General features: G+C 41.3%; 2 protein-coding genes across 5 annotated transcripts in view; both read right to left on the minus strand.

Moving 5' to 3' along the window:
- The window catches only part of kaznb (kazrin, periplakin interacting protein b), a 98,355-nt gene extending 85,263 nt beyond the window's left edge, over positions 1-13,092 (minus strand). Inside the window, exons 1-3 of one of the 4 annotated variants that reach the window (XM_020598061.1) lie at positions 13,060-13,092; positions 11,949-12,336; positions 11,735-11,822 (exon numbers count right to left, since the gene is read on the minus strand). In XM_020598061.1, coding sequence (XP_020453717.1) covers positions 11,735-11,810 — 76 coding nt within the window. In that variant the 5' untranslated portion in view covers positions 11,811-11,822; positions 11,949-12,336; positions 13,060-13,092. Of the gene's footprint in view, positions 1-11,734; positions 11,823-11,948; positions 12,514-13,059 lie in introns of those variants that run through there. The other 3 variants (XM_020598060.1, XM_020598062.1, XM_020598063.1) reach the window with 3 other exon arrangements.
- Positions 13,093-16,504: 3,412 nt separating this feature from the next.
- The window catches only part of prdm2b (PR domain containing 2, with ZNF domain b), a 21,397-nt gene continuing 17,882 nt past the window's right edge, over positions 16,505-20,019 (minus strand). The window contains 2 exon segments of the mRNA XM_020597971.1: positions 16,505-18,040; positions 19,167-20,019. The exon segment at positions 19,167-20,019 is cut by the window's right edge and continues 5 nt beyond it. Coding sequence (XP_020453627.1) covers positions 18,023-18,040; positions 19,167-20,019 — 871 coding nt within the window. The 3' untranslated portion in view covers positions 16,505-18,022.

Raw genomic sequence — 20,019 nt, forward strand, 5'->3', positions numbered from 1 at the left:
GATGTTACAAAATAAAACCGCAATATGTTTTCATAGTACACACACTATAGTACATTTAATTAAAAATCCAAAATAAAAACTAATTCAGACTCAAAGCCATGAGATTAAACTCTGAAAACAGTCTGTAACCATTTCAGGCCATAACTGGGGTGTTTGGAGGAGAGTGTGGATTTAGCTCTTAAGGGGCTACAGCTGCTAATGAAACAAACTAATTTCCCCTCAAACAGGTTCTTAATTTTCTAATCTGCTATTCAGTTTAATTAACAAGTAAATGCTGTTAAAGGTAAGACCTCGAGGGCAGCCTGGAGGAAAACATCTTCACAATGTGTTCAGTTCTCCCTGCAGTTTCCCCAGGAAACATAAAAATTTTAGATACAATGAGAAAAGTGAAACCTTTCTGGGACCTCACATATTTATCATACCTTTCTCATACACATGAGCCTACAGATTTACTCCATAACACACCTACAGTATATGAAAAGTAAAACAACTCAAGGAAGCACCAGCGGTTATTTAAGTTCAGTTTAGCTCTGTGCACCACAATCAGACTCTTCCAGACATAACTCAGGTAATCATTTCTACTGAAACTATCAAAATGTCTTAAAACAGCATCTTCAACGATTTAGTGCTGCACTTCCATATGGTTTGGGGGCTTGAGAGAGATAGATTAAAGAAAGAATTCAAAAAAATCTAAGCAACAGAGGTCAAGAGATAACCCGATGTTTCTATATTTGGAAACAAGGGTCCTAAACTGCCCCAGACAAACAGTGCATGCTGATGCAAACAGGGCCATCTACACACTTTTGGCATTACAGTGAAGCTTAGCACAAACAACTTCTCATATGAATCCTAAATCCTTAGATAATGATGCAATTTGCAGCTTGCACATCTGAGAAAGCCATCTACTGGCTAACAGGTCAAACTGTTCTCTCTGCTATTAGGGACATTTCACTCTGAATAATTTAACAGATTATTTTTCAAACCAACTTCTGAGCACACTCTAATATACAAACAATACATTGATGTACAATTTAAATTTTCCTTTGACAATTTTCAGAAAGGCCATAAATAGTCAGCTGAGGTAAAATCCTTGAAGACCCTTGAGGATGGACAGAGCTGCAACTCACTGTGACAACTGACTCTGCATTACAGCCTGAAGCTCCAGTGTGGTGGAGGCAGAAGCTGCAGGTAGGGATTTCATTTTTGCCCACAGCAACATTGCCACCACCTGGTAGCTGTGGTACATGCTGCAACTGCGCCAAATTAAAGCGAGAGACAGGAGAGAGAGAGAGCAACTACAGTACATTTGGTAGGAAGTGATGCGGTGACAAAGACGTGTGCATCTCTTACTGCCCTACATTGTAAGGCGTTTAATTTATCTCAGGGAAACGAATCCAAAACATCACACACTTAAAAGACAAATTACCTCCAATAATTGATTTATTGCCAAGGGGGGAAAAAAAATGTAAGTTTCATCGACATGAACCTTTTCATCAGTATGACAACTCCACAAATATCACGCATAACAGTAGTAATTATCTCCAAAGAATAACAAGATAAAGATCATCTCTGATCTCTCTCTGAGTCTTGTCACTGATGCATAATTAGAATAGGGTCTTTAATAGAGCAGAGAAAGCCAGGGTAAAGTGCCCTCCACTGATTTAGCATAACTTTGATCAGTGTGCCACCTAGTGAGAGGTACAAAGAGATCAGTACTGAGCGATCCAGGTTTCTCTTGTCATCCTTTGAGTCAAAGATTTTAGAAAAACAACTCCCGGAGGGAGTGTTGAACCATCGGATGAACATAAAAGCCTCCGATGGCCCTTCAATAAACTGCCTGAGGCCTCCTGATGAAACCACTCGAAGGATTATAGCTCGGTAAAATTCCTCCACTCATCCAAGACAAACACGCATACACACTGGTTCACGCACAGGTAATTAATTTACAGATAAGAGGCAGCTCTCGTGAATATTAGATGCAATGGTGTGTGTAATGGCAAAAGGTACATGTCTGCTTGTACAAAAGATAAAGTGTCAGGCGACGGATTGCTTGAAAGATTTAATGTTGGCATCTACTATAACTCTTCAATAACAGCTTAATTCAATTACAAGCTAAAAGATAAAAGCAGCATAGAAAGCAGTGAAATCCTTCAACAGCCATATATAAGTTGAAGTAAAAACCCACCCTCGGGTCCTCTTACATACTAATACTTTGTTGTTGTTCCGTGCACTCTAGGAGTCGTTGTGTTCTGATTAATTTTACTGGTGTACTTGGTTTATTGCAATGTGCCTCACCTACTCAGATGAGCCATAAAGTTCAAATATTCCCTAAAAATTACTTTGATAAGAACAGACGTGGACATGCCACGTTGAGATGCGGAGGTGGAGGCAGACAGCATTACTGAGAGCGACAGCAGCAGCTGCAGACAAAGACAAAAGCTTACTTAAACCAAAATACAGTGCTGCCTTTGCATTGTGATCTTGTAAGGAGTATTGTTGGAGAAACTCATACTTCTTCCAATTATTCAACACATTTCTCCACCTGAACACTTAAGATTGTTTAAAAAAATGACTGCGAGTTTGTTGTGGCTGTTTTCAACAGCAACTAAAAAAGCTTGAAAGTGAGCCTAAGGATGAACTCTGAAGATACAACTGGCAGACAGAAGAGAAGCATCAGTTGATATAAGGTGGGGAAATAAGGATCCTCTCGTCTTTTCACAGAGCAAGAATAAACACTGCTTGTTAGACCTGCGTGAGCTCCAGTAAGACAACTTAAAATCCAGAGGCTGCATGCCAGAGTGCCTTTCAAGAGCCGGGGATACAGGCGGCACAGGTGACAGGACTGCAGCCAATTAGGGCTGTTTGTGAGGGAGTGTCTGTACCTGTCTTTCAGAGCGAATGAAAGTTAGCTAGAGCCATGGTGTGTCTTTGTGCCAAAACACAATGGCAGGCAGCACATAGCTCAGAAAACTCAAATGAGACAGAAGGGAATTAAATGGCTGAAATTTGCTCTAATACGGGGTGATAGATTTTGAATACATTATCACTGTCAGCCACTTTGATGCTCAGAATTCAGTTTCAGAGCAGGTTTCTAATTGTAGCCAAGCCACTGAGTTGAGACCGCAGGTATTAGTACTATCACTCATTAACAAGGGTTTGTGCAGGTAAACAACGCTGGGAGTTCAAAGGCATATCAAGACGAAATGTTACCAAGTTAGACATTCCTGTGTGGAGAAAACTGCTGCTGCCTCATTTCATGGGCTTTTTCACTTCCCCCTCACATCAAACGCTCAGACTGTGCTCACATGGCCGCTACTCGTGAGCCTGAAGGGGAGAGCTGCACGCTGTTTAATGACGCTGAGCATGTCTCTCCGAGTCTGAGGAGGACAGCTCCGACCAAGCCGACAGAGCTGTGATGCAGAAATGGCTTGACATAACTGCTGGTCTGACACGGTTGTGAACCAGGACAAAGCATGCTCCTCTGATCTACAGTCTGTGTTCAAGGCCTCTGATCTCTGCTCTGTCTGGTAGCCTGCAACTCACTCAAGTGGGCAGACAAAATCAGAATCAGCTTTATTGGCCAGGTGTGTCAGACACACGAGGAATTTGACTCTGGTACAGTGGCTCTCAATGTGCATGTACATATCACCATGCAAAGGGGCAAGTAAACAGATAAACCAACATAAGGCTGTGTAGTATAACAAATAACAACGATATCATGACAGGGGAATCTAACTTCTCATTAAATCAATGAAGTTTGCTTCATTAATCTTTGTGCAGCCCCCTTAATTCATGTCCCTGCAAGTTAGTTTTTATGTATTTCTGCTGTTTGTCTGTGTTTTGAATAAGTGGTTTAGACTTTTCCACTTGGCATATGCAGTGATTTCAATTAGCAGAAATTAGGTGAAAAATGGGCACAAAAAGGTTTCTAAAGTACACAGAATTACATGACTAACCAGTTTAGGTTTTGAACAGGTGAATGGAACAAACAAGAGGCCAAGGTGAAGACAGAATTAATTATACTGTAGATTAAATTCTTTAATTGTGAAAATAATCAGTTGCAGCTCTAACAGACTGTATTTGTGCACAAAAGAAAAAGCCGAAAGGACAAGTCGAACGGAAAACTGGAGTTGGACGAGAGGTATCCAACAAGCTGATGGGAGCAAAATCACAGCAGGCTTGTGTAATATTCACCACAGACCTTTGTGAGAGCATTAAGTGTTTGACGTGGGAGCTCAGACATCGGCCCTAGTGAGTTTGGTGTCAGTAACAAATCCTTCAACATAAGTAGCAGCTAATGACAAACCACCAGCTCTATGAAGACATATTACCATGGGACATGTGTACAAAGCAGGCGCTGAGGCGGATGTCACTGTGATGGCTGGCTGCTTGGTTAACACACTCATCAGCACAGACATAGTGTACACGCATTTCATAAACGTATTCCTCAGCAGGCTTCACAAAGAGCCTTTTCTTAGGGAGAGTTGATTATCATCTCTGTTTGACTCTTGCGATCTGGTGACTTGAATTAAAGCCAACTCCTTTCTTATACCCACACCCTGCAAATATTTTTAGAAACTCGTGGCACTATCACACCCTTTGTGGTACAAACTGGTACCAAAGCACATTTGGAGTCAAGTGTCTCAACCTGCAAGCACACTTGATTTATGGTATGTAGGTTCAAAGAGAGCTCTGCTTTTTAGCTTTCATACTGTCAAATCGCTGAACTTTGTGCTTTAGCAAAAACTGTGCTGCTCTTTCCAAACTATAATTTATAGAAATAACCTTTAAGAGCCATGAATATGCAGGGTTTATATTTTTAAGCCGATATTTTAGTGGGGACGAAACAGCCCCACTGGGACATAAAAGTGCTTCCAAAGTTATATTCTGGGGTTATACACAGGGAGTCAGTCCAACTGAAACTCACTCTCAATCACTGTAACGCTGATGTGCTCGCAATGCACAATATCCACTGTAATTTCCATCCATGCTCAGCGTGCCCTGCATGTTAACAAGAAGCACCTGGGAGAATAGGCGATATTTCATCACCACAGGAGCACCAGCACTAACTATTGATGCAACTTTATACAGACTCAGAGCAGACCAGATCCCCTTTTGGATTGTTTTCTGCATCACAGTGCTCTAGTGCAGCGAGTGATAAGATGTAGGCTGTCTGATGGAACAGGATGGTATCTCCAGTCATACCGAGCTGTATAAAAAGACCTAAACATGTTTCGGCTCACATACTTTGTTAGCTGCAGTAAGGTGACAGTTTTGCAGATTACACTTTGAAATTTGTTTTCTATAGTGTAAGCTGTCTACAACTTTTAAATGTGTGTGCTGTGCTGTAGGTGTTGACTGTTATCTTGTCCCAGCTTCCCTCTCCTCCTCCCCTCTGTTTTCCCGTCTGCTCTGTGGTGTATTGTGCGATGAACATCAAGGCACTGGGAAGCAACTGAGCATGACTCTGCAGAGTGGAACAGTGTAACTAAGGGGTTTATTGCGGGCAGGGAGGGGAAGAAGAGGCCAGCAGTACTGGCCACAGTGAAGCAGATATGCAGAATCAGCAGACACTCGGGCAGAGGGTTCAGTGACGCATAAAGTACAGCACGCTGGGAGCTGCTCTCCAGGATGTATGAATTAAGAACATTTTTCACTGGAGTGCATTTTGTTTCTCTGTCAGGCACCAGACTAAGATAAAAATGTGGTGTTAACTTAATATACGCCACACATTCACACAGTTCCACAAAACTCACAGATTAAAAACAAAACCATTCAGACGCCACTGTGAGTAGGATTAGCCCCACTGTGAAAGCTGCTGCTGTTCATACTTTAAACCTGGCAGCTCAGTGTGCACACAGCAGACCGAGCAGCGACAAATTCAGCTGCTTTAAAGTACTGGAGACGAGTGACTATTAAATCCGGGAGACGTGTTCACCGAGCGCACAGCGTTCAGCTAATATACATCCTGTTAAAATTTTGCAGTAGCCTCACTTTCATGACTGTACCTGTGTGTCTGGTATTACTTATATTATGGGGACCAAAACTTGTTTGCACGCACATAATTGGGACTTACCCTCGGAAATTATTAAAGTAGTTTAAGGTTAAGCTAAGTAAAGTAAGTAGTGGTTACAGTTAAGGATAGGAAGTCAATGCAAAGTTCCCATGAGGACTTTAATCTAACTTGTGTGTTAGTGAGAGAGAAAGATAAAGAGAAAGAACAGGAGAAAGCACAACAGTTCAGTGTGTGAGACATTACTACAGTCCTTTGAGACAATGCAGTAATGTATAAAATGCGTTAGAAACAGAAAAGCACTTCATCTTCAATAAATCCTAGAGATACAATAAAACACATTGAGTTTGGTGGTGTGCTGAAGCAACAACTTGTCTTTTGTGCGACAGGGAGGGATGCAGAAAATGTCAGGTTGAAATTAGTTTTGCAAAGTGAAGCATTGTGTTGTGCCTCTTGTTCAGAAAAATAAAACAAATTTTGCAAAGTGCATTGAGACTGAAGGTTCATTCTTCACCTTGGCTTGAAAGCAGCAGTTGACAAAATAATCTCCAAAAACCGGCCAGGCGCTGCTTGCAGAGAAAGAGATTTTTCCATGAATGGGACTGTGGCTCATAGTTTGAAAAGCCTGGATTCAAGAGCACAATCTCAGTAACAACTCTTGGCACAGACATGGAAGAGATTGTCATTAAAATTTACTTTGCAATGTAAAATGAATTGTTGTCGAATGGCTATATCGGTGGATTAGTTGGTTCGCCCATTTGGTCCAGACTGAAGTCAAAAACTAACAGATGGATGGCTATGAAATTTGGTAGAGACAAAGTGCCCAGAGGATGACTTTGGTGATTCCCTCTCTCTAGCACAAACAGCAGGTCAAGGTTTTCACTTATCCAGTGAATTATCTACTGAATCTACATCTAAGAATGCATTAGCAAAGAAACTGCACTGACATTCTTGCTTCCCAGATGATGAATCCTAATAACATTTCTGATCCCCTTTTAGTATTACATTCAAATAAAAGATCTCTAAGGATAAAAAAACAATAATAATATATCTGTCAGAGAAGAAGGTTGTGGTAGCTACCTTCCTCACTGTGTGTATCATAAAGCCCACAGTTAGCAGCATCTTCACACACTGTGGTTCATACTATCATACTACTCTAGCCAAATATCTGTCTCGTCATGCTGTGAGTGACTGGTCGACAGCATCTCCCATCAGTGAGGAGGCTCCTGTCAGTCAAGGAGAGGATGCTGATCTCCTGTCAAAGAGGAGACATCAACTCATGCTGCCAGTGAACTCTCATCAGTGTAACAATCATCCTGAGGGAAAGTGTGCTAATGAAGTTACACGTGTTCCCCTGCTGTGAGGAACTAAGGGGTGTACACAACAACTCGGTGCAGTTCAGCAGAATGCAATCAATACCTTAAACAGTTTGTAAATGTGTTCACATTTTACCAAAAATAATCCACCTTAACTAGAATGATATACTCCCAACTGCTTATGTAGAGTGACATAGCTGCTCTGATTGGCCCGAGGCTGTCGCTGTGAGTCAGGATGGACCGGCTGACACATGATGTCTGCCACTCTCAGCTCTACTGGGATTCTTAAATCCAATATGGGGACTAGAAGAGGGAGAGAGGTATAAACTGGGCCACTATCTACTCTGATGGTGTGATTTTCAGTGCTGCTTGTAATACCCAGGGACCAAGATCAATAATGTTAAGTAAGATAATATAAATCAGTCTAAGGGACATATTGCTGTAGGCCAGTTCAGCTGTCACCCCAGATATTATTTGCATATTTTAATTCATCTGACTGGGTCTTTACCAAGAGAAGGAGGAGTAAAATTCATCATACCTGCCAAAAAACAAAAAAAAATCAGCTTGCTCTTATGTGATTTGTTTCCTGCACCTGCACTGAAAATTACTCAATTAAAGAAGAACTTAAACTGGCCTTTCTCTTTCTAAATTACACTGCTATTAGGTTTGATGGCCGGCAGCCCGGGAGTCTGATAGGGATGAAAATGCTGGCCATGAGCCAGCACCTTGACCTCCCTGAGACACGAGGATGACTCTACAAAAGACAGAGAATAAAAGTATTCAGAGGTACCGGCCACTGTGGGCCTCCTGTGTGGACTACACTGCAGGGAGCTTCACACTGTGCCTGTCCTCACATCACTGCGGTCCAATGAAGCAGAAAGGTGTCTGAAACCACTGCACTGTCAAGGCGCAGCCAACTGGGGGAAAAAGGAAAGGAGTCTGAGCTCACAGGGATTTGTGCCAACACAGTAATAGCGCTGCACATGAGGCTGTTTTCATGTAGCTTTGAACCCGTACGGACTTTTTATTGGTGCAAGCAGTTTGGGGGCAATAAGTAGGACACCATGTTGATAAAATTAAAAGCAAAGATATAGGAGAGAATTCAACCAGCAATGAGGAGGCAACACAAAGAAAGCCAAGATGTGGTGAATAATGCATGCAGTTCTCAGAAAAAGCAGTTTCATCTGGCATGAGGGCAAAATTATGGTTGTAGCTAAGATGCAGCAGTGTTGTTAGGATAAGAGGAAGACTACATGTTGTGTGAGCACTTTCCACTCTGCATGCAGGTAAGAGGGCATCTGAGCTCCAAATGTGGAAACAACTTTCATTCTGAGATGTTGCTGTGCTCGTCTACTAACAGGTCTTCTTCTTCTTCTTGTGTCTTAACTTCATCGTCTCACAAAACCTTTCACCTTCTTCTGTGTAAAAACTATATAAAGTCAGCACAAACTTGACTGAAGCTCAGTACATCAAAACACAACAGCAGTCTAACTGTCACTTACATATCTGTTAGATTTCTTTTTGCTTGTGTGTCCACTCGGACAACTAAACGATTCATTGCAGCCCAATCAAACAGAATTAGCATGAGGCAGATGGCGCACGCCGCACAACACTTTCATGAGGCCTTTCATAATAAAATCAGTGGACACAGAGGGCAGAATGGAAACAGATAATCCCTTTAGTGACGTGTGTTAAGAGGAACAGAATAGTATATATTTAAGAAGCTGTATTTTTAGTTGTACTAATGTACTTCTACACTAGATACTTCCGTACACAACTGTATAAAATACATCTGATGGGGTCATGAAATAATTAACAACAAAAAACAAATTCTAAGATAAAAACATATATCTGCTGTAAGCTTTTTGTGTGAAATACTGTGTAGTTTTCCCCTTTCTGGCCTTTAAGAAGTATTCAAATAAAACAACACTGAAAGTGAAAAGGACTCAGCTTGACTTGTGCCCAGCTCACACACATATTCAATCTGCGACAATGGGTTGCGAGTAGATGAGTAAAAGGTCATAAGCTAAAAACTTTGGGAACCACAAACACTACAATGCAATAAATTGTACGTATCTGCAGTATAATACAGCTGTTTCAGGAATCAAATTTTTCTGCTGTATATATTTTGAAACATTCTCAGATTTCTAAAACTTTCACGCTTTTATTTTGAAGACTAGATTCACTCAGCTGTAAACCGTGATGCAATATGATACAACTCTTCAGCACTACCACACCCTTCTCTTCTTTTACCTTGCCTTTATACTATGATGACCTACAGATAAAATAACCCGGTCACACATCTCACACTGTGAAAAGTGCACCCACACAGACTAACACGAGGCCAGCACACTGTATGTTTACAAAATCTGCATGCAATTCAGTACTTCTAGACTGCATAAGTTTGAGTTTTCGAGTGTATTTTTTGTACCATACATACATTTGCACACGAATCCTAAGAGGGTCACAAAAACATGAAACCAGACAGACACATGTCAGATCAGCAGCTCTCCAAAACCGCTCATTCAGTAAAGATGCTTCCAGCACTGTGCCTGTCTGTCAGCGGAATATTAAGCAGGACCCTGCAACCATTTACCAGTAATATACTATTACCAGCACAGTATTAGGCCCGGAGATAGATTCAAACAAAGTGCATTATTTATAGAATGGTGCTCTTGTGCAAAGAGGGGATGAAGAACATCAACAACAATCTGGATCTTCTCAAATAACCACATGAACCAAACAGGCCAAACAAATCCCAACAGATGAAATCCAGCAACAGAGTTTATTTAGAAACATATGTCGGGAAGCATGAATATTCCTGCTCATGAAAATGACTGATGTGTTTCTGTTATTAGCTTGTTGTTAATTCCACTCAGACACTTCTCTCCTTCAGGTGGTAATGAGGAGTATTAAAAAAATTTGATGTGGTAAAATCAATATATGGAATGCAACTACTCTAAAGGCACCTTCGTTTTGATATCTGCTCTGGGCTCTCTTCATTACCCGTCATAACACTGGGTGAAGAATCACTTTGCATTTATGGCTGAGTGGAGGCATCAAAGCACTGACTATGTTCTCGCGGCACAACTCCACGAGGAGAGATACCAGGCCAGATGAGGGAGGATGCATCTGACACTTTCATTCTGGAGGCAAGTCAGTCTCCTCTTTTTTTTCCTATAGGGAAAAATATGTATTCTGACCATGTACATTACATAAACAGATATCGCTGCATACATTTGCAACACTCCATGGTTGTGTGCAATATTTCTGTGCCCCTAAAAATTTTGATAGATTCCATTTTCAATAATTCAGTGATAAGTGTGAGCTCTGAGAGCATCTGTGATAGTGTCTCGGCCTGTCAAGCTCAACCTCACTAACATCGTGCACCTACATTAAGAATATATTTCAGCTAGAATCTTTGTTATTGGCGACACACCTGATCAGTCAAATACAAACCCAAATCAGAAAAAGTTGGAACAAAATCAAAATTAAAACTGAAAACTGTGATTTGTAAATCACTTGGCGTCCTCAGTCCCTAAATGTCTTTGAAGCATTATGAAAAGGAACAACTGCATCACACCGTGGCACATGCTTTACTGTCCCAACTTTTTTGGAATGTGTTGGAGGCATCAGAATTGAAGTGAGTGTTGTTTCTGAACAAAGAACAACAAAACGTTAATGAGGTGTCACATCAAATAATGTGCTGCTGTGTTGTTTTCAATGTAGTACAAGACGCACATGATTTACACATCACTACTTTCAGTTTTAATTTTGATTTTACATACCATCCCAACTTTTTCTGATTTGGGGTTGTAGCTAAAAATATAAACAAATGTTCATTGCTAACAAAATGTTACACCTGATAAGAAAACAATCCCACAAAAAGCCTGCTTCTGATTTATCTTCCTGCATTCAGGTCCCTATAAAGTGCCCCTTTTACCTCAAGTTCATCCTGAAATCTGTCTGATAAAGACAGTTAAGTTTTCCAGTTTTGTAGGTCTCTGTTCAAAATACAACACTACATAAGCTAATGCATCCAACGCGCTGCTCAGAAACCTGCTGCAATGACAGGAACATCAACCATGATCAGAATCACTATGTGTCTATAAAAGATGAAAAACAAAATCCTTGAGGAGGTCATATAAACACATACACCATTTTGATCTTTCACCCCTCAAAACTCTATGCTTTGTCACAGCAGCAGCCCAGAAACATCTCTGGCTCTGCTATTGTAATCTTATAATACCTTAAAAACAGGTTTGTTGCACCTCTTAACATGAGCTACATTAAAATGGCAATAAGACAGAGGAGGGGATCGGGGAGACATGCTGAGGGTGGAGATCGGTTCTACTGACATGTGAGACATGCAGCTGGTTCAGTGATGTGTCAGAAAGCTACTCACTGGCTTGCATGAGCTGTCCCTGGCGTCCGAACACCTGGGAGAAGGTGGCGTGGCTGCAGGTGAGGGAGTCCTCCATGGTTATCCCACGCTGAAGACAGAAAGAGAGAGAGAGGAGGGGGGTGAGGGAAGGGCAGGAACACTGCGTCACATCAAGGCAGGGAAAAAAGAAGAGAGGAAAAGAGTGAAAAAGAAGAGGAAGAAGAAGGAGGCTCACCTTTAGTTGTAGAAACTGGTGTGTGTGATCTCTGGTGATGAGCGCTCTCCTCTGGACCTGTCCTGCTGCTGCTGCTGCCGCTGCCGCCGCTGAGGTTGAGCGAGGCACAGCCCTCACTGCTCACACCAATATGAGCAGAACTGCTCGCCGCACAGATAATGGGAGGGGGCGCGCCTGCCTGCCTGCCTGCTTGTCAGGATGCAAGTCTATGTGCGTGTGTGAAAGTTCTCTGAATGTGTGCCTCTGAAAGCATTTTGGAGTGCATGTGTAAGGCAGAGTGATACAGGGGGGTAAAGCAGGTAGCAGAGCTGTAGGCACACTTGCTCTGCCGGCACAGATCTTGTGCTTCGTTTGTACAGGCTGACAGTCCTCTGCAGCTCCAGACAGCCTGGGTAGAAGGAAAGACCAAAGAGAGGAAGAGAGGGGGGAATGTGACATCTATGCAAAAGTCAGTCCTCCCTCCTCCCCTCTCTCTGGGTGTGCGTAGATGGCGGCATCTGTCCTCTGGGCACAAGACGGGACTGTTTTCTTTTCTGTGTGAGTTTGCGCCTTTATTTCTCCTCCCTGTCCCTCCTCCCCTTTCTACAACCCTCATTTGCTGTGCCATAGCACTAACATCTCTCTCGTATTCTCCTGTTCTCCCTTACATCTCTTACTCTCTTAACCCCACCCCACGCAAATCCCCTCAATCTATCTTAAAGCTCGGGCTGCTGCTGCTGCTGCGAAACATAATTTAGCAAACTTGAGTGCTTCATCTTCCCCCAGTGCTGAGGAAAAAAGGAGGATAAGAAGTGGAGGGGCTGTGTAGAAAGTGAAAAGTAGGGCTGCTATGGCTGCTGCTTTCCAGAGGCTTCATCTTGAAAAGGAACTGTAGAAAACTGCTGAGTATAAAATACAAATTAGCTCACACTCAACTGAAAAATAAGTCCTATAAACTCTGTGTGCCACGCTGTGTAGCGCAACAGCTCAGGTGAAGCATACAGAAAACTGAGCTTTACTAGCATGCATAAAAATCACCTGCCTCACTTTACAGCAAAAAGGTACATGAAGGAGTTGTAATAAAAAAATATTAACAGATCAAATGAGCACATGGTATGAGATCTTAAAATACCCTCTCAGGCATCGGAGGCACCCATTGTACTGCGGTTGGCATGGAGACCTCCACCACAGACAAGGCTCTCAGGCCATCTCTGTCCAGCCCTTCAGCAATCTCTAAACTGGCCTTAAACAGCCAATTTCCTCCAATGCAAAACAAAACCTTGTCAGGAAGCCCATTGTCACGGAACCATCTCTCACACAGCTGCTCTGCAAAGCGAGCACCGGAGGACCTGATCACAGCACTCACATCCTTGCATCACATCCTCCTGTTTTGAAAGGAAATGGCAGAACACTCAACGAGCTGCAGCAGGAGCTGGAGAAAGGCTCAGCCGTCGGGCTGACTCAGCCAGGTTCTGCAGGTGAAAATATATGAAAGCAACTACCTATGACATTACATATATTGGCTTAAGAGCAAGTATTCAATCAAAATCTGAGTCAGAGGGAGTAAGACAAAGCATGTGATTATCCAGAAAACTAAATTCTGCAAAATACTAAGGTCACACTGAACACTTGCATTTCACAAACAATGAGAAGACCCGAGAGGCAATTCAAGTGTGACAGACTAATGCCTAGAAGACTAAATCTCTTCATCTTCATCAGCTTTAATGCCATTCTCTTTGAACAGGACGTAGGGGCATAATAAGCTTTTTTCAGGAGGCTGTAAATTGTCATGTACGAGCGGCCGTCATTCCCTCCCACTGCGTCTCCTGTCACTGGCAGCCATCTTTCTCTAAGTGACTAATGGCCATTTAGTTTAATACCACAATCTGATCCAGACGCCTTACATTCATATCTTTCGGTGTAAGAAAAAAAAGAAAATATTAGCTCATATTTTAAAGATAGAACAATAAAGTTTAAACTTTTAAATCAATTAAATCATAAAAAATGTATCTGCAACTTTAAATTATTTATTTTCAGGCATTAAAAAAGCTACATCCAGCTTCTCCAGACGCTGTTGTTTTATATTATTGTTGTCAGTCAGACAAAATATGTACAAAGAAGATATCAGGAATTTGTGATGTGTATTTTATAGCATAACATTCTATCAACAAAACAAAAAATGGATCACTCCAAAAAAAGCAATCACACTTTGCGACAACATTTTTAGCCATAGAAAGCAGCGTCTGTTGATCGATTGGTCCACCACTTTAGTCCAGACTGAAATATCTCAACAACTTAGGTGATCCTATGACCTTTCCTCCTCCGCCACAGTGAGGTCCTGTTCGTGGTTGTGAATGGAATTTCTTGCCTAATGGATTAATGACATTGGTAGAAACATTCATGTTCCCTCAGGATAAATTATAAAAGCTTTTCATCTAGTGCCAGCATTTGTTCAAAAAACATTTATTCAATATCCCGACTTGACCAAATACCTGTAAAACTGACATCTCTCCCATCAGCCTCAGCTGCCATTTGTTTAGTGCTAATACAAACACACACTTGTTAACTCACAGACGACAGAGAAAATAGTAAATATTATACCTGCTCATTAGCAGGTTAGCATCGTCACTATAAACACTTGAGCATGCACTGAGCTCAAAGTGTCATCATCCTCAAAATACACCCATTATGCAATGAAATGTTTCGTAGTATTTGATTTTTGTTAGCTTATGCTGGTACGCAGAGTCCTTGCCCTGAACCTTGCATGTGGTAACCGAGTATCAGTGCCATAAACTAGCCCCATGCTCCTTTACGTCTTAAATCTTCCTCTCTGCTGTGTTGTAGTTTATATTGTCAAGCCAGGCATAGAGCTGCATGGAATTGCATTTTTATGAATAGGACTGAAGCACCGTACACGGCAATCAAGAGAGAGTGCATTCATATTTCACCCTGACAGCATGAGTATGGTGCAGCACTCTTCCAAACCCCCCCCTCTCACACACACACACACACACACACACAGCTGAACACTCATAAACTATATTCCAGCCATAAACTGTACCATCATGGTACTGGGGCAAATAAACACATCTCCCCCATCTCACTGAATAAAGAAAAAGCCAGCTCGGGGATCAAATCCAACATACAAATTGCATTTTATTCATAACTTCATCCATCAACATGATAACCCCATGTCTGATGTGAGGATCCAGCCCATGAGACATCACTGCTCTTTGAATCCACTTCTAAAACTAGGAGCACGTTTCTGTTATGCACCGTCTGTCGGGAGGACTTGATAGCTCATTAAGCTAAGGGAGTGTGACGGATGGGGGGTCTGGACAAAAGAGATGAGACCTTGAAAGGTAGCTGTTCATGGCAACGCATTCACAGTCGGTGATAATGAGATGCTGTGGTCTTTTTCTCTATTGTACTGGGCCATGATCCAGAAACAAATAGCCGGATTATTATTCATATTATTTTGTTAGGTGGAATCTTTTAATATTTAGCAATTTATATGTCTCAAATGTTATTTGGAAAGGTCTATCACTAGCAAAACAAAAAACACCTTCACAGAAGAGAGACTTGTCATTTACACATTCGCTTTGAAAACATCCTGAGGTGAATTTTCCAGTTTCCAAAATAATATTACTTTGCATATGGGAATTAAGACTTTGCTTTCTTTTAAATGGCCACTTTCAATTTACATTTCTACATATGTATTTAAGTTGTGAGGCCTGGTGATTGAAATTGTATGTTTATCATTTTTTTGTTGTATGAAAGTGTTTTTCTACTTGTTGTGATTGTCCATTTTAAATATACTACTGCCAGAGTAGCATGATTAAGGAACAGCTGATCATCTCAGGAAAAATCGGAATAATTCGTTCAATATAAACAGTCCTTTTAAAACATTAAACATTCAATGCATATATAAAAATCTCTGAATAACTACACTTGCACCATTTGCTTCCTTTTTCCAAGGTGAGCTGCATAAAATGGATTTACACAGTAGAGGTTAAAAAAAATTTAAGGTATTACATGACTCACATAACCTCCCTGCACTGCTCCCAAAATAGATACAGACCTTGCAGCAACTAGCAAGATGACGCTGGCTGCGGCCACCTGGTAGCAGCTTCCTGACCTGTGGAGTAAAGGCAGCAACTTAAAATCAGATTTATGTTAAGTATTAACCTTCCACCAAACATGAACACTGAAACTCCTGTTTCAGCATCTGGCAGGTCCCCACTGTGCTGTAAGTGGAGAAGGCAATCAGCAAATGTAATCTGGAAAACTTTATTATAGCTGCAGTGGCAGGGACATCTATTAGGCTATGTTAAAAAAAGGGGGGGGAATAAAAAGCCTACAAGGAGTCAGGCCCATGTTAAATCACAAATGTGAAAGCTCTGTTTCTATAGAGGATACAAATCTAACAAATGGAAACAGTCTAATATTGAGCTGGAAGAAAGTAAGTACACTGTTTCCACCCATTTAATGCCTGTCCTATCCTTTTATATGCACATCTTGCAGAGATTGGTCTAAAGGGGGACAACATAAGCAAAAACAATATAAACTACACAAAATGAAAAACTGTACTTTTATTGTCAATTACAGCAATGTTTTACTCGAGGTCATTCAGGATTTTGTGTTTGTTCGTCCTTACATACATCAGCTAACCTTGATGTTGAAAGGCAAAACAATACAATTTCTCAAGGAAATATAAATTAGCTTCAGATCATATTCTTCAATTTACTGTCCCATAATATGCACCAAGCATTTAAGCACTGCCTGTGTGTCTGCGATTTCTGTGGTACAACTTGTCAAGAAGAAAACAAATGGAGCTAGCACTGGAGGGGCTTTAAACTAAAATAAGAAGCTTACGTTGATGGGGCCTTAATGACATTTTCATTGCGGTCAGCCTTACCAAATACATCGACTCAGTGGAACAAAGATGACCTTATTCTCAGAAGAAGAAAAATCACTCCGTTACATCGCTATTGCATGGCTCTTTTAAGACAACCTATGCATGAAGCAACGTTTTCACATGTCCACTTACAATGGACAAAACAAACAAAATAACCCCCCCTCCCTTCTAGGATTTGAGTCATTATAAAAGCTGGTTCATGTGTCATTTTTAATGTATCAAACTGCTGAACAGAGACAACCAATTTTAAGATCTGCTGAAAATTTTGAAGACTCTTATAAAGTGCTGTAAGAACACTGGGCTTTGAGTGATATTAAGAAATTCTTTTCAAGACATTTTATGGAGAATACAACAATTTCCATCATTTTACAAGAGGAATTACCTGCTAACGTAAGATAAACAGAAAAGAGAGAGAGAGAGAAAGTTAAGTTAGAAACTAAACGTATTTGAGATTTAGACTAAAGGAATAGCTGTCAGGCCACACATCCAACCATAACCATACACACCACGCACATATACAGTGTTCCTGAGGACCAATTGCTGCAGTAAATAACTGCCATTTTCATTTTTGTTTCCCAAACAAAAATAATCCAATAAAATACATTCTATAATATAATGGCTACAGAAATTTAAATCAAACATACATAAATTGCAAATCATGTATAAACTGAAGAAGGTGCCCACTGGGTGAAACACAGAAACTGGCTTAATCTAGTTTATACTCTACTCAGCACATGCAATAGGAGACTCTGGAAACATCCAAAAATCTAAAAAAGAAACAAATGGACAAAATGTGGAAGGAAGAAACAAACAATTTTATCTAACTCTAACTGATAAATGATTGCCATCTGCAATGTATCAGCTTTCCAAAATAACGGAGCCCTAAAAGTACTGTTTTGGGTCAAGTAATGACACATATTGTATATATTAACTCAATGTCATTTACAGTTTTTCCTTTTTTTGCAAGGCTGGCTAAGAATTGAGGCTCAGTTCAGTTCACAAGATAGATGGAAGATCAAGAGTTCCCTCCTGAAATCCAGCAAAGGCATTTGAGATAAGCAGAGTTCGCTTGGTTTGAGTGAATAAGCCCACCACAAAGATCAACCTCGCTGCTGTCGCTGCTTTGATTAGTCCAGAGTGTTGTCTGAGCGGTGAACACAGGTTTTCCCAGAAGAGCTCACTTCATCAGCACCTCCTGAAAGGCACAAGACAAAGATGAGCAACAATGAGCTGTGAATGATTACTTGAAAAATTAATGAGCAACACAATTATGATAATTCATCAATTCAAAGAGAAATGGAAAAGCATCACATACAGTATAGTTGAAAAATAATCTTAGTGGACAAAATGTCGGAGACACGTTCTAGCACAAATAGAGCCATTAAATATAGAGAAGCACTGATCGATCGGCTGGAGATCATAACTGATAGCCTGATCGGCCAAGACCAGTCTACCCCTCTGAGATATCCAACCAAAAGCGCAACATGTAGCATCACACGCATCATGCATGAGCCTCGCACTTGTGTCTATACCAGGTATGTTTTCACTGGCGTGCTGGAAGAGCTTTGTGTGCAAAAAATGCACAGCAAAACCCAACAGAAACACCTCGGAGAAAGGAAAACTATATCCAAATCTTCGGGAATTAGTACAAAATGAGGTACTTATTTGCGAGACATGAATGCATGTATAATACAGTGTAGTCAAGGCCAACTAAACCGAGACCAAGTCAAGACCAGGACCAGCCCAGCGCAGTTAAACTAAATTAGATAATACTGGCTTGTGTGTGTTTCAGTGACACTAATGCCGCCTACTTTTTTCAGCATAAAACTCCTCCTTTTTTTACATTCATTTTGGTGTCACATTTTTACATTCATTTGGCTTAAGGCACTCTGCAAAAGTCTGTTTAGGCTACATGGTAGGGGAAAACCTTGGTAATGATGTTAACAAGCAAACCAGACAATGTAAAGGCAGGTTTCCCCACAGTTGTGGTCTTGAAATAAAATCCCAAGTCCGCTTTGTCCATGACCGAGGAAAAATGTGGTCAATCCCGAGACAAAACCAAGACCTTCAAAAAGTGGTTTTGAAACCAGTCTTGAGATCAAGACCAATCTCGAGTACTACAACAGCAGCCTACTGCACTTTATTTTTAGTTTAGTTTGTAAAAAAAAAAAAAAGTTGAATAGGTGCACTGAACAGCCGACTGACAAAATTCTTAGTCAGGGCTAGATACCAATATGTCTTGCAGACTAGGACTGGCCTGACTGATTTATTGGGCTAGTGTTATTAAAGAAGAGACCAACACACACAGGTCTGTGGCTCACCTGAGTCTCTTTTGGCTCCTGAATGGGTGGTTCCTCATTTTTAACCTCAGCAGGAGGTGCTGCGTTGGCCATTTGTAAGCTCCTGGTGACTGGACCGCCCACTCTATCTCTTGTTCGAAGGGAGAACCGCTCCTCTTTCTTCAACTGTTGTGGTGGTGGTGATTTGGCATCTGCTAATCTATTGGGTGCTGTTTCCTTGCCCATACGCTGCATTCTCATGGCTGGTCGTTGTTGTGCTGTGTCACTGGGAGTGTCCGGAGCTGATGGGGTGGGAGGTAGAGACTGAACTTGGCCCTTCTTAGCTTTTTTGCTAGCAGAAACTGGCACTGGGAATGAAGCAGGCCTCTTTAGTTGGCCCACTGTAGCAGTGGGTTTTCCTTTGCTTCCCTGGGAGGGTTCAGGTTCTGCTGCAGAGGAGCTACGAGCTCTGGTCTTTCCCAGAGGTTTAGATGTTGGCTCAACCTGTGGAATTTCACAGTCTGAAGCTTTCTTCCTAAGATTCATGTTTTTATCTACCACAGATGCTGCCTCTTTTTTAACCTCTGATAGACCTTTTTTGCCCCTTTTCACAACAGGCTTCATGGGACAGCTGACTGCCATATGCTTGCTGAGACTTGCAGGATAAGTAAACACCCGACTGCAGTGGGGGCATATGTTAGAGGCTTGCTCTTCTTCAGCTTTAACCATAGCCTTTTTTGCAGTAGTGGCAGTTTTATTTTTCTGTGAAATTGCCTTCTGAACCAGCTGATTTTTCTTCTTACTGAGAGCACTCATTTTTGTTTTACCAGTATCTTGATTAAAGTTAAGTCTCTTTGGCTGGCCCATCCTACGGAAAGCACTGTGGCCTGCAGTG

This window comes from Monopterus albus, unplaced genomic scaffold (genome assembly GCF_001952655.1).
Source record: "Monopterus albus unplaced genomic scaffold, M_albus_1.0 scaffold36.1, whole genome shotgun sequence".
In the NCBI taxonomy this organism is placed as follows: domain Eukaryota; kingdom Metazoa; phylum Chordata; class Actinopteri; order Synbranchiformes; family Synbranchidae; genus Monopterus; species Monopterus albus.